This window comes from Oncorhynchus mykiss, chromosome 8, assembly GCF_057628025.1.
Source record: "Oncorhynchus mykiss isolate SJ-2025 chromosome 8, ASM5762802v1, whole genome shotgun sequence".
In the NCBI taxonomy this organism is placed as follows: domain Eukaryota; kingdom Metazoa; phylum Chordata; class Actinopteri; order Salmoniformes; family Salmonidae; genus Oncorhynchus; species Oncorhynchus mykiss.
In genome coordinates this window covers 86,755,001-86,770,000 of record NC_143029.1, presented here as the reverse complement: position 1 = coordinate 86,770,000, position 15,000 = coordinate 86,755,001, and the positions used below count along the sequence as shown (strand labels likewise).

General features: G+C 47.9%; 1 protein-coding gene across 1 annotated transcript in view; it reads right to left on the bottom strand.

The window, feature by feature from the left end:
• LOC110492646 (receptor-type tyrosine-protein phosphatase F) overlaps nucleotides 1-15,000 on the bottom strand; it is a 349,905-nt gene that overhangs the window by 237,993 nt on the left and 96,912 nt on the right. Inside the window, 1 exon segment of the mRNA XM_090182892.1 lies at nucleotides 6,090-6,231. Coding sequence (XP_090039018.1) covers nucleotides 6,090-6,231 — 142 coding nt within the window.

The following is a 15,000-nucleotide window of genomic DNA, read 5'->3' as shown; positions in this document are numbered from 1 at the left end:
GAAGTATGAAATGAGACTGGTAGAAGAGTTCAAACACCATGTGAGGTGTTCTAATCAGGAAGGCGATGACAGGATAGTCCATTAACGAGCAGTTTGACATCAGCACATTGATTCCTCCTGCACTAATCTGTCTCGTATCTCTTGTCTCGTATCTCTTGTCTAGTGTCTCGTATCTAGTGTCTAGTATCTCGTATTTCTTATCTCGTGTCTCGTATCTAGTGTCTCGTATCTAGTGTCTAGTATGTCTTATCTCGTGTCTCGTATCTAGTGTCTCGTATCTCGTGTCTAGTGTCTAGTATGTCTTATCTCGTGTCTCGTATCTCTTATCTCTTATCTCGTGTCTAGTGTCTAGTGTCTAGTGTCTAGTGTCTCGTATCTCGTGTCTCGTGTCTAGTGTCTAGTGTCTCGTGTCTAGTATCTCGTGTCTCGTGTCTCGTGTCTAGTATCTCGTGTCTAGTATCTCGTGTCTCGTGTCTAGTGTCTAGTATCTCGTGTCTCGTGTCTAGTGTCTCGTATCTCTTATCTCGTATCTCGTGTCTAGTGTCTCGTATCTCGTGTCTAGTGTCTCGTATCTCTTATCTCGTGTCTAGTGTCTAGTATCTCATGTCTCGTGTCTCGTGTCTAGTATCTCGTGTCTCGTGTCTCGTGTCTAGTGTCTCATATCTCTTGTCTAGTATCTAGTATCTCGTGTCTAGTGTCTAGTGTCTCGTATCTCGTGTCTAGTGTCTAGTGTCTCGTGTCTAGTGTCTCGTGTCTCGTGTCTAGTATCTCGTGTCTCGTGTCTCGTATCTCGTGTCTCGTGTCTAGTGTCTAGTATCTCGTGTCTCGTGTCTAGTGTCTCGTATCTCTTATCTCGTGTCTCGTGTCTAGTATCTCGTGTCTCGTGTCTAGTGTCTCATATCTCTTGTCTAGTATCTAGTATCTCGTGTCTAGTGTCTAGTGTCTAGTGTCTCGTATCTCTTATCTCTTATCTCATGTCTCGTGTCTAGTATCTCGTGTCTCGTGTCTAGTGTCTCATATCTCTTGTCTAGTATCTAGTATCTCGTGTCTAGTGTCTAGTGTCTAGTGTCTCGTATCTCTTATCTCTTATCTCATGTCTCGTGTCTAGTATCTCGTGTCTCGTGTCTAGTGTCTCGTATCTCTTGTCTAGTGTCTAGTATCTCATGTCTAGTGTCTCGTATCTCTTATCTCATGTCTCGTGTCTAGTGTCTCGTGCCTCTTATCTCGTGTCTCGTGTCTAGTGTCTAGTGTCTCGTATCTCTTGTCTCATGTCTCGTATCTCTTGTCTCGCATCGAATGCTAATGGCATAGATCAAAAGTAGTCTGGTTACAATGGAGACTGCCATGACATAGATTACCTAGGTGACATCGTCTGCTGAGACTGCCATGACATAGATTACCTAGGTGACATCGTCTGCTGAGACTGCCATGACATAGATTACCTAGGTGACATCGTCTTCTGAGACTGCCGTGACATAGATTACCCAGAGAAGGTTACCTAGGTGACATCATCATGCTGAGACTGCCATGACATAGATTACCCAGAGAAGGTTACCTAGGTGACATCATCATGCTGAGACTGCCGTGACATAGATTACCCAGAGAAGATTACCTAGGTGACATCGTCAAGCTGACATTATTCCGGGTCGTCATGATGCAGCTGTTCGTCTTTACGGGTCACTGCAGTAATATTAGTAGTAGCCTCCTCAGTCAGCTGCTGTGCTCAGCTGAACCGATGGTGCGATCCCGGAGAAACATGCTGATCTACAGACTGATTTCTGACAACAGTCAGCTTCTCTTAATTGTGGCGCTGCAGGTCTACAACTTCGGGGACATTTAAAACAGGCTAAGCAAGCTTTTTTTTCCTGGTCAGTGAAGGAAAAGACATCTCGTTACAACAGTCACAGGAGCCTCACAGCTGATCAAGTCATTGCCTGGCGACCAGAACGTTTGTAATACAATCATTCAACAATCCTTCAACATTCCTTCAACAATCATTCAACAATCATTCAACAATCCTTCAACATTCCTTCAACAATCCTTCAACATTCCTTCAACAATCATTCAACAATCATTCAACAATCCTTCAACATTCCTTCAACATTCCTTCAACAATCATTCAACAATCCTTCAACAATCCTTCAACATTCCTTCAACAATCATTCAACAATCATTCAACAATCCTTCAACATTCCTTCAACAATCATTCAACAATCCTTCAACATTCCTTCAACATTCCTTCAACAATCATTCAACAATCATTCAACAATCATTCAACAATCATTCAACAATCATTCAACAATCATTCAACAATCCTTCAACATTCCTTCAACAATCATTCAACAATCATTCAACAATCATTCAACAATCCTTCAACATTCCTTCAACAATCATTCAACAATCATTCAACAATCATTCAACAATCCTTCAACATTCCTTCAACATTCCTTCAACAATCATTCAACAATCCTTCAACAATCCTTCAACATTCCTTCAACAATCATTCAACAATCATTCAACAATCCTTCAACATTCCTTCAACAATCATTCAACAATCCTTCAACATTCCTTCAACAATCATTCAACAATCATTCAACAATCATTCAACAATCATTCAACAATCATTCAACAATCCTTCAACATTCCTTCAACATTCCTTCAACAATCATTCAACAATCATTCAACAATCCTTCAACATTCCTTCAACAATCATTCAACAATCATTCAACAATCATTCAACAATCCTTCAACATTCCTTCAACATTCCTTCAACAATCATTCAACAATCATTCAACAATCATTCAACAATCCTTCAACATTCCTGAAGCATTCCTTCAACAATCATTCAGGCTGTGCTGCTGCTCCAGTTTCAACTGTTCTGCCTTATTATTATTCGACCATGCTGATCATTTATGAACATTTGAACATCTTGGCCATGTTCTGTTATAATCTCCACCCGGCACAGCCAGAAGAGGACTGGCCATCCCATATATGCTCTCTCTAATTCTCTCTTTCTTTCTCTCTCTCGGAGGACCTGAGCCCTAGGACCATGCCCCAGGAATACCTGACATGATGACTCCTTGCTGTCCCCAGTCCACCTGACTGTGCTGCTGCTCCAGTTTCAACTATTCTGCCTTATTATTATTCGACCATGCTGGTCATTTATGAACATTTGAACATCTTGACCATGTTTTGTTATAATCTCCACCCGGCACAGCCAGAAGAGGACTGGCCACCCCACATAGCCTGGTTCCTCTCTAGGTTTCTTCCTAGGTTTTGGCCTTTCTAGGGAGTTTTTCCTAGCCACCGTGCTTCTTCACCTGCATTGCTTGCTGTTTGGGGTTTTAGGCTGGGTTTCTGTACAGCACTTTGAGATATCAGCTGATGTACGAAGGGCTATATAAAATAAATTTGATTGATTGATTCAACAATCATTCAACATTCCTTCAACATTCCTTCAACAATCCTTCAACATTCCTTCAACGTTCCTTCAACATTCCTTCAACGTTCCTTCAACAATCCTTCAACATTCCTTCAACAATCCTTCAACATTCCTTCAACAATCATTCAACTGTCCTTCAACATTCCTCCAGAAAGGACGGAATGTTGTGAAGGAGACGTACTTCTGAACCAATCATAGTGCTACATCCTGGATCAACACTACCTGTCGTGACTCACTATGGTTGTCCCAAACTGCACCCTATCCCCTATGTAGTGCACTACTCTTGACCAGAGCCTACATAGAGAATAGGGTGCCATTTGGGGGGAAGCCTATGACACACCCAGTATTATCAAACAGGAAGGAGTAGGAGGCAGGCCACTCTGATGCCTCATGTGCTTTTTCTATCAAAGTTTTCCTTCGCTTCCTCCAGAACCCCAGAAGGCTGGGATCTCTAACAGCTACATTACAATATGAAAGTGTTAGTGAATTAAAGATTTTTAGCTCAGCAGAGAAAGAGGCATATTAATTAATAACTAATTATGATGATTTAATAGTCAGGGAATTAATTTCTTATTCTGCCAATCCAATCCCAGTCTGTGGGACATTCATCTGGTAATAGAGGGTAGAGAGAGAGAGTCAGTCCTTTCAGAGAGTTATTAGAGAAAATGATGTCTCTCTCTCTTCTCTCTCTCTCTCTCTCTCTCTCTCTCTCTCTCTCTCTCTCTCTCTCTCTCTCTCTCTCTCTCTCTCTCTCTCTCTCTCTCTCTCTCTCTCTCTCTCTCTCTCTCTCTCTCTCTCTCTCTCTCTCTCTCTCTCTCTCTCTGCTTGTGGGTTTTCACTGCTCAGTTAAATTGAACTTGACAGATCACTAGGCTACAAACAACTAAATACAGACTTACAGAACAAACTGTGTGGGTGTGTATCTAGCATATCAGAGAGAGAAAGAGAGAGAGAGAGAGAGACAAAGAGAGAAGAAGGGAGAGAGAGAGAGAAAGAAAGAGAGAGAGAGAGAGAGGAGATGGACGAATAGATTATTTTGTTACGGTAAACCTCTAAACTCTTGTCTCTACCTGCAGACTTCCTCAATGAAAGCCTCTATATCATGACAAAAACACTTTCTTGATCAGATACAACGGATCAATGACCTGATTTAACAGTCTGCTGGGGGTCACACACGAATTCATGATTTACACACCATGATGAGTGAGATCAGTCCCAAACAGCACCCTAAACCCTATATCGGGCACTACTTTAGACCAGGGCCCATACAGAGAATGGTGCCATCATAGGCCATGTCTGCTTTTTACACTAAATCAACCAGATCTCTGAATCTGATATTTTTCACGTTTGGCTCATGTCATGACTCACGTTACTCACATGCACCGCACACACACACACACACACACACACACACACACACCTCTGCCATTGTGCAAAGGAAAGAAAGAACACCTCTCTCTTCACTATGAAAGCCTGCCATAGGCCCTCCAGCCAGACAAGACCGCATGTTGATATCATCCAGTACAGGTCTGACTGGGACAAGAAACGAGACTCGAAGCTGGCTTCCAGAAGCTTTATTTAAATAACATATATCATTTTTAGTGTGGGAACACACCTATTTCCTGGTCATTTTTTTCCTAATGACTTGGTGCTGCCTATCTTGGCCAGGACATGAGTCCTTCCTGGTTAAATAAAGGTTAAATAATTTTTTTTTTAAACTATTGCACTGTATAGGGTATAGGGTGGGAATGAGGAGGACGATAGAGAGAAAACAACAGCTCCATTCATGTGAACCCTGGGTACAACAGACTGTTGAAACCTCCATTTAGTGGACAGACAACATAATGGCTGTGATGTCATCACAAATTATTATTATTATTATTATTAATAATAATATTGACAAAGCAGTCAAAACACCTTGGGGGAGTCTGTATGAAGACACAGCAACCACAACGTAACATAACATAACATTGTCCCTGAGGTTCACAAATATTTCTGTGTGAATTCACAGAGATCACACAGAACCACAAACTGAATTTGAAAAAAAAAAAAAAATGAAACATTGATAAACTCCCTGATCTGTTAGGAGAAATGAAGCAGTGTTAAAACACAGACCCGTTGACATGAGAAAAGGGGCCACCATTGTAAATACAAACTATATTTATGTTGATTTATCTTCCCCTTTCCTGGTCTTTTCCATTTACTTGGCAATGTAAACATATGATTCCCATGCCAATAAAGACCTTTTATTTGAATTGAGAGAGAGAGAGAGAGAGGGGGAGACAGAGAGATGGATAGAGAGAGACAGAGAGAGAGAGAGAGAGAGAAATAGAGAGAGAGAGAGAGAAATAGAGAGAGAGAGAAAGAGAAATAGAGAGAGAGAGAGAGAGAGAGATGACATTTGTAATGTCTTTATTGTTCTGAAACTTCTGTATGTGTAATGTTTACTGTTAATTTTTATTGTTTATTTCACTTTATATATTCACTTTATATAATATCTACCTCACTTGCTTTGGCAATGTTAACACATGTTTTCCCATGCCAATAAAGCCCTTGAATTGAATTGAATTGAATTGAGCGAGTGAGAGAAAGCGTTTGAGACACACAGAAAGACAGATGAACAGAGAGAGAATAGGAGACCTCTTACCTTCTAGCACGGTGAGTTTGGCACTAGTGTTGATCTCGCCGGCACTGTTGGCGGCAGTACACTCGTATATGGCCTCGTCTCTGTGTGTCCTCAGCGGCTGGATCCTCAGCACAGACCCACAACCGTCATCAAAGTCAATCACCTGGCAGAGACACACACACACACACACACACGGGAGACATGAGATAGTGTATTTCAACTGTTCCAGTCAGTGGAGACTGGCGTCACTTTAAATCAGAGGAAAGGCTGATTGATGGAATAGAATGATGAAACCACGTCAAAACACAAAAAAACATTCATTTCATGAAACACGGGGTGTCTTTACTAGTATATATTACACATCATTACGGCTCAAATGAGAGACAGAAGACAGAGAAAGAGAGAGAGACAGATATAGGTAGATAGACAGACAGACAGACAGACAGACAGACAAAGAAAGAGACAGATATAGGTAGATAGATAAATAAAAGGAAGAGAGAGATGAGGAGGAGGGAAAAAACAAGGGATGGACGGATGGTGGAGATGGTGGAGATGGTGGATGGTGGAGACAGTGGATGGTAGAGATGGTGGATGGTAGAGATGGTGGATGGTAGAGATGGTGGATGGTGGAGATGGTGGATGGTGGAGACGGTGGATGGTGTGGATGGTGGAGATGGTGGAAGGTGGAGATGGTGGATGGTAGAGATGGTGGATGGTGGAGACGGTGGATGGTAGAGATGGTGGATGGTAGAGATGGTGGATGGTAGAGATGGTGGATGGTGGATGGTGGAGACGGTGGATGGTAGAGATGGTGGATGGTGGAGATGGTTGAGATGGTGGATGGTAGAGATGGTGGATGGTGGAGATGGTGGATGGTAGAGATGGTGGATGGTGGAGATGGTAGAGATGGTGGATGGTGGAGATGGTGGATGGTGGAGATGGTAGATATGGTGGATGGTGGAGATGGTGGAGATGGTAGAGATGGTGGATGGTGGAGATGGTAGAGATGGTGGAGATGGTGGAGATGGTAGAGATGGTGGAGATGGTGGAGATGGTGGAGATGGTGGATGGTGGAGACAGTGGATGGTAGAGATGGTGGATGGTAGAGATGGTGGATGGTGGAGACAGTGGATGGTAGAGATGGTGGATGGTAGAGATGGTGGATGGTGGAGATGGTGGATGGTGGAGACGGTGGATGGTGTGGATGGTGGAGATGGTGGAAGGTGGAGATGGTGGATGGTTAGAGATGGTGGAGATGGTGGAGACGGTGGATGGTAGAGATGGTGGATGGTAGAGATGGTGGATGGTAGAGATGGTGGATGGTGGAGATGGTGGATGGTGGAGACGGTGGATGGTAGAGATGGTGGTATGGTGGAGATGGTTGAGATGGTGGATGGTAGAGATGGTGGATGGTGGAGATGGTGGGATGGTAGAGATGGTGGATGGTGGAGATGGTGGAAGGTGGAGATGGTGGATGGTGGAGATGGTAGATATGGTGGTGGTGGAGATGGTGGAGATGGTAGAGATGGTGGATGGTGGAGATGGTAGAGATGGTGGAGATGGTGGAGATGGTAGAGATGGTGGAGATGGTAGAGATGGTGGAGATGGTGGAGATGGTGGATGGTGGAGATGGTTGAGATGGTGGAGACGGTGGATGGTGGAGATGGTGGATGGTGGAGATGGTAAAGATGGTGGAGATGGTAGAGATGGTGGATGTTGGAGATGGTGGATGGTGGAGATGGTAGAGATGGTGGATGGTGGAGATGGTTGAGATGGTGGAGACGTGGAGTGGTTGAGATGGTGGAGACGGTGGATGGTGTGGATGGTAAAGATGGTGGAGATGGTAGAGATGGTAGAGATGGTGGATGGTGGAGTGGTAGAGATGGTAGAGATGGTGGATGGTGGAGATGGTTGAGATGGTGGATGGAGGAGATGGTTGAGATGGTGGTAGATGGTTGATGGTAGAGATGGGGGATGTTGTGGTTGAATGGTGGAGGTGGAGATGTGATGGTGTGGTGGTAGAGATGGGGATGGTGGAGATGGTAGAGATGGTGGAGATGGTAGAGAATGGTGGAGATGGTAGAGATGGTGGAGATGGTAGAGATGGTGGATGGTGGAGATGGTGGATGGTGGAGATGGTAGGATGGTGGATGGTGGAGATGGTGGATGGTGGAGGTGGTGGATGGTCGAGATAGTGGATGGTGTGGATGGTAGAGATGGTGGATGGTGGAGATGGTGGAGATGGAAGAGATGGTGGATGGTGGATGGTGGAAGATAGTGGATGGTAGAGATAGTGGATGGTAGAGTGGATGGTGAGATGGTGGATGGTAGAGATGGTGGATGGTAGAGATGGTGGATGGTGGAGATAGTGGATGGTAGAGATGGTGGATGGGTGGATGGGTGGAGATAGTGGATGGTAGAGATGGTGGATGTAGAGATGGTGGATGGTAGAGATGGTGGATGGTGGAGATGGTGGATGGTAGAGATAGTGGAGATGGTGGAGATGGTGGTTGGTAGAGATGGTGGATGGTGGAGATGGTGGATGGTAGAGATGGTGGATGGTGGAGATGGTGGAGATGGTTGAGATGGTGGATGGTGGAGATAGTGGATGGTAGAGATGGTGGATGGTAGAGATAGTGGAGATGGTGGAGATGGTGGTTGGTAGAGATGGTGGATGGTGGAGATGGTGGATGGTAGAGAAGGTGGAGATGGTTGAGATGGTGGATGGTGGAGATGGTGGAGATGGTGGTTGGTAGAGATAGTGGATGGTGGAGACGGTGGATGGTAGAGATGGTGGAGATGGTGGATGGTAGAGATGGTGGATGGTGGAGATTGGTGGATGGTAGAGATAGTGGGATGGTAGAGATGGTGGATGGTGGGGACGGTGGATTGTAGAGATGGTGGAGATGGTGGAGATGGTGGATGGTGATGGAGATGGTGGATGCTAGAGATAGTGGATGGTAGAGATGGTGGATGTGGAGACGGTGGATGGTAGAGATGGTGGAGATGGTGTAGATGGTGGTGGTGATGGAGATGGTGGATGGTAGAGATAGTGGATGGTATAAATGGTGGATGGTGGAGACGGTGGATGGTTAGAGATGGTGGAGATGGTGGAGATGGTGGAGATGGTGGATAGGGGTGGAGATGGTGGATGGTAGAGATGGTGGATGGGGGAGATGGAGGATGGTGGTGGAGATGGTGAATGGGTGGAGATGGTGAATGGTAGAGATGGTGGAGATGGTGGTTGGTAGAGATAGTGGATGGTATAGATGGTGGATGGTGGAGACGGTGGATGGTAGAGATGGTGGAGATGGTGGAGATGGTGTAGATGGTGGATGGTGGTGGAGATGGTGGATGGTAGAGATGGTGAATGGTGGAGATGGTGAATGGTAGAGATGGTGGATGGTGGTGGAGACGGTGGATGGTGGTGGAGATGGTGGATGGGGGAGATGGAGGATGGTGGTGGAGATGGTGGATGGTAGAGATGGGGGATGGTGGTGGAGACGGTGAATGGTGGTGGAGATGGTGGATGGTGGAGATGGTGGTGGAGATGGTGGATGGTGGTGGGATGCTGTAGATGGTGTATGGTGGAGATGGTGGATGGTAAAGATGGTGAAGATGGTGGAGACGGTGGATGGTGGTGGAGATGGTGGATGGTGGAGATGGTGGTGGAGATGGTGGAGACGGTGGATGGTGGTGGAGATGGTGGATGGTGGAGATGGTGGTGGAGATGGTGGATGGATGAGATGGTGGATGGTGGAGATGGTGGATGGTGGTGGAGATGGTAAATGATGGTGGATGGTAGAGATGGTGGATGGTGGAGACGGTGGAGATGGTGGAGGTGGTGTATGGTGGAGGTGGTGGAGATGGTGGATGGTGGAGATGGTGGATGATGGAGATGGTGGGTGGTGGAGATGGTGGGTGGTGGAGATGGTGGATGGTGGAGATGGTGGAGGTGGTGTATGGTGGAGGTGGTGGAGATGGTGGATGGTGGAGATGGTGGATGATGGAGATGGTGGGTGGTGGAGATGGTGGATGGTGGTGGAGACGGTAGAGATGGTGGATGGTGGTGGAGATGGTGTAGATAGTGTAGATGGTGTAGATGGTGGAATGTAGAGATGGTGGATGGTGGAGACGGTGGATGGTGGAGATGGTGGTTGGGGGTGATGGAGGATGGTGGTGGAGATGGTGGATGGTAGAGATGGTGGTTGGGGGTGATGGAGGATGGTAGAGATGGTGGATAGTGGTGGAGATGGTGGATGGTGGTGGAGACGGTGGAGATGGTGGATGGTGGTGGAGACGGTGGAGATGGTGGACGGTGGTGGAGACAGTGGATGGTGGAGATGGTGGTTGGGGGTGATGGCGGATGGTGGTGGAGATGGTGGATGGTAGAGATGGTGGATGGTAGAGATGGTGGATAGTGGTGGAGATGGTGGTTGGGGGAGATGGAGGATGGTGGAGATGGTGGATGGTAGAGATGGTGGATAGTGGTGGAGATGGTGGATGGTGGTGGAGACGGTGGAGATGGTGGTTGGGGAGATGGAGGATGGTGGTGGAGATGGTGGATGGTGGAGATGGTGGATGGTGGTGGAGACGGTAGAGATGGTGGATAGTGGTGGAGATGGTGGAGGTGGTTGAGATGGTGGAGATGGTGGATGGTAGAGATGGTGGAGGTGGTTGAGATGGTGGATGGTGGAGATGGTTGAGATTGTGGATGATGGAGGATGGTGGAAATGGTGGATGGTGGAGATGGTTGATGGTGGAGATGGTTGAGATGGTGGAGATGGTGGATGGTAGAGATGGTGGATGGTGGTGGAGACGGTGGATGGTGGAGATGGTGGTTGGGGGTGATGGAGGATGGTAGAGATGGTGGATGGTAGAGAGGGTGGATGGTGGAGATGGTGGATGGTGGTGGAGACGGTAGAGATGGTGGATAGTGGTGGAGATGGTGGAGGTGGTTGAGATGGTGGAGATGGTGGATGGTAGAGATGGTGGAGGTGGTTGAGATGGTGGATGGTGGAGATGGTTAAGATTGTGGATGATGGAGGATGGTGGATATGGTGGATGGTGGAGATGGTTGATGGTGGAGATGGTTGAGATGGTGGAGATGGTGGATGGTAGAGATGGTGGATGGTGGTGGAGACGGTGGATGGTGGAGATGGTGGTTGGGGGAGATGGAGGATGGTGGAGATGGTGTATGTGGTATAGATGGTGGATGGTGGTGGAGACGGTGGAGATGGTGGTTGGGGGTGATGGAGGATGGTGGTGGAGATGGTGGATGGTAGAGATGGTGGATGGTGGTGGAGATGGTAGAGATGGTGGATGGTGGTGGAGATGGTGTAGATAGTGTAGATGGTGTAGATTCGTAGAGATGGTGGACATGGTGGTGGAGCGGTTGATGGTGGAGATGGTGGTTGGGGGAGATGGTGGATGGTGGAGATGGTGGTTGGGGGAGATGGTGGTTGGGGGAGATGGAGGATGGTGGTGGAGATGGTGGATGGTGGATAGTGGTGGATGGGTGGACGGTGGATGGTAGAGATGGTGGATGGTGGTGGATGTTAGAGATGGTGGATGGTAGAGATGGTGGATGGAAGAGATGGTGGAGACGGTGGATGGTAGAGATGGTGGATGGTGGTGGAGACGGTGGATGGTGGAGATGGTGGAGATGGTGGAGATGGTTGAATGTAGAGATGGTGGAGATGGTGGATGGTGGAGATGGTGGAGACGGTGGATGGTAGATGGTGGTGGAGACGGTGGATGGTAGAGATGGTAGAGATGGTGGAGATGGTTGAATGTAGAGATGGTGGAGATGGTGGATGGTGGAGATGGTGGAGACGGTGGATGGTAGAGATGATAGATGGTGGTGGAGACGGTGGATGGTGGATGGTATCGATGGTAGAGATGGTGGAGATGGTTGAATGTAGAGATGGTGGAGATGGTGGATGGTGGAGATGGTGGAGATGGTGGAGACGGTGGAGATGGTGGAGATGGTGGAGACGGTGGATGGTAGAGATGATAGATGGTGGTGGAGACGGTGGATGGTGGATGGTATCGATGGTAGAGATGGTGGAGATGGTTGAATGTAGAGATGGTGGAGATGGTGGATGGTGGAGATGGTGGAGATGGTGGATGGTAGAGATGGTGGATGGTAGAGATGGTGGAGACGGTGGATGGTGGAGATGGTGGATGGTGGTGGAGACGGGGGATGGTGGTGGAGATGGTGGAGATGGTGGATGGTGGTGGAGACGGTGGAGATGGTGGATGGTAGAGATGGTGGATGGTGGAGATGGTGGATGGTGGAGATGGTGGATGGTGGATGGTGGAGATGGTGGAGACGGTGGATGGTAGAGATGGTGGAGATGGTGGAGACGGTGGATGGTAGAGATGGTGGAGATGGTAGAGATGGTGGAGATGGTTGAATGTAGAGATGGTGGATGGTGGAGATGGTGAAGACGGTGGATGGTAGAGATGGTGGAGATGGTAGGGATGGTGGAGATGGTTGAATGTAGAGATGGTGGGGATGGTGGATGGTGGAGATGGTGGATGGTAGAGATGGTAGATGGTGGTGGAGACGGTGGATGGTGGAGATGGTGGAGATGGTTGAATGTAGAGATGGTGGAGATGGTGGATGGTAGAGATGGTGGATGGTTGAGATGGTGGATGGTGGAGATGGTGGATGGTAGAGATGGTGGAGGTGGTTGAGATGGTGGATGGTGGAGATGGTTGAGATTGTGGATGATGGAGGATGGTGGAAATGGTGGATGGTGTAGATGGTTGATGGTGGAGATGGTATCTATCACCGAGTATCTCTCCCCCTTATAATTTGGGATCAAATATGCTCTGAAAGCAAACATGTTGACATGAGTACCCTGATATCGGGGAATTTGTGCCATTCTGAAAAAATTGTAGAGATGGTGGATGGTTGAGATGGTGGATGGTTGAGATGGTGGATGGTGGAGATGGTGGATGGTGGAGATGGTGGAGATGGTGGATGGTGGAGATGGTGGAGACGGTGGATGGTTTCGATGGTGGATGGTGGTGGAGACGGGGGATGGTGGTGGAGATGGTGGATGGTGGTGGAGACGGTGGAGATGGTGGATGGTGGTGGAGATGGTGGATGGTGGTGGATGGTAGAGATGGTGGATGGTTGAGATGGTGGATGGTGGAGATGGTGGATGGTGGTGGAGACGGGGGATGGTGGTGGAGATGGTGGAGATGGTGGATGGTGGTGGAGACGGTGGAGATGGTGGATGGTTGAGATGGTGGATGGTGGAGACGGTGGATGGTAGAGATGGTAGAGATGGTGGATGGTTGAGATGGTGGATGGTGGAGATGGTGGATGGTTGAGATGGTGGATGGTGGAGACGGTGGATGGTAGAGATGGTAGAGATGGTGGATGGTTGAGATGGTGGATGGTGGAGACGGTGGATGGTAGAGATGGTAGAGATGGTGGATGGTTGAGATGGTGGATGGTGGATGGTGGAGACGGTGGATGGTAGAGATGGTTAGAGATGGTGGATGGTTGAGATGGTGGATGGTGGATGGTAGAGATGGTGGATGGTTGAGATGGTGGATGGTGGAGGACGGTGGATGGTAGAGATGGTAGAGATGGTGGATGGTGGATGGTGGATGGTAGAGATGGTGGATGGTTGAGATGGTGGATGGTGGAGATGGTGGATGGTGGAGATGGTGGATGGTAGAGATGGTGGATGGTGTGGATGGTGGAGATGGTGGTTGGTAGAGATGGTGGATGGTAGAGATGGTGGATGGTAGAGATGGTAGAGATGGTGGATGGTAGAGATGGTAGAGATGGTACATGGTGGAGATGGTGGATGGTAGAGATGGTGGATGGTAGAGACGGTAGAGATGGTGGATGGTAGAGATGGTAGAGATGGTGGATGGTAGAGATGGTAGAGATGGTACATGGTGGAGATAGTGGATGGTAGAGATGGTGGATGGTGGAGATGGTGGAGATGGTGGATGGTGTGGATGGTAGAGATGGTACATGGTGGAGATGGTGGATGGTGTGGATGGTAGAGATGGTGGATGGTGTGGATGGTAGAGATGGTGGATGGTGTGGATGGTAGAGATGGTGGATGGTGGAGATGGTGGATGGTAGAGATGGTAGAGATGGTGGATAAGGCTGGTAGATGATAGATGTTAGAGATGGTGGATGGTGGAGACGGTGGATGGTGTAGATGATAGATGGTAGAGATGGTAGAGATGGTGGATAAGGCTGGTAGATGATAGATGAAAATACAGTTGAATAGAAGCTGGTGAATAGAGAGAAGGAGACGGGATGGATGAAAAGAGAAGAAGGAAGGAAGAGTGTGTGTGTGTGTGTCTGGTGAGAGAGTGTGTGTGTGTGTGTCTGGTGAGAGAGTGTGTGTGTGTGTGTCTGGTGAGAAAGTGTGTGCGTGTGTGTGTGTGTGAGAGAGTGTGTGTGTGTGTCTGGTGAGAAAGAGTGTGTGTGTGGGTGTGTTTGTGTGTGTCTGGTGAGAGAGTGTGTGTGTCTGGTGAGAGTGTGTGTGTGTGTGTGTCTGGTGAGAGAGTGTGTGTGTGTGTGTCTGGTGAGAGAGAGTGTGTGTGTGTGTGTGTGTGTGTGTGTCTGGTGAGAAAGAGTGTGTGTGTGTGTGTGTGTGTGTCTGGTGAGAGAGTGTGTGTGTCTGGTGAAAGTGTGTGTGTGTGTGTGTGTGTGTGTACTTTCATGCTGTGTGTGTGCGTGTGTCTCCCTGTATCCATCCCTGTCTCCCTGTCTGTCTCCCTGCCTGTCTCCCTGCCTGTCTCCTTGTCTGTCTCCCTGCCTGTCTCCCTGTCTGCCTCCCTGTACTATGTGTGATTCTCCATGCGTACCTCCCTGTCTGTCTCCCTGCCTGTTTCCCTGCCTGTCTCCCTGCCTGTCTCCCTGCCTGTCTCCTTGTCTGACTCCTTG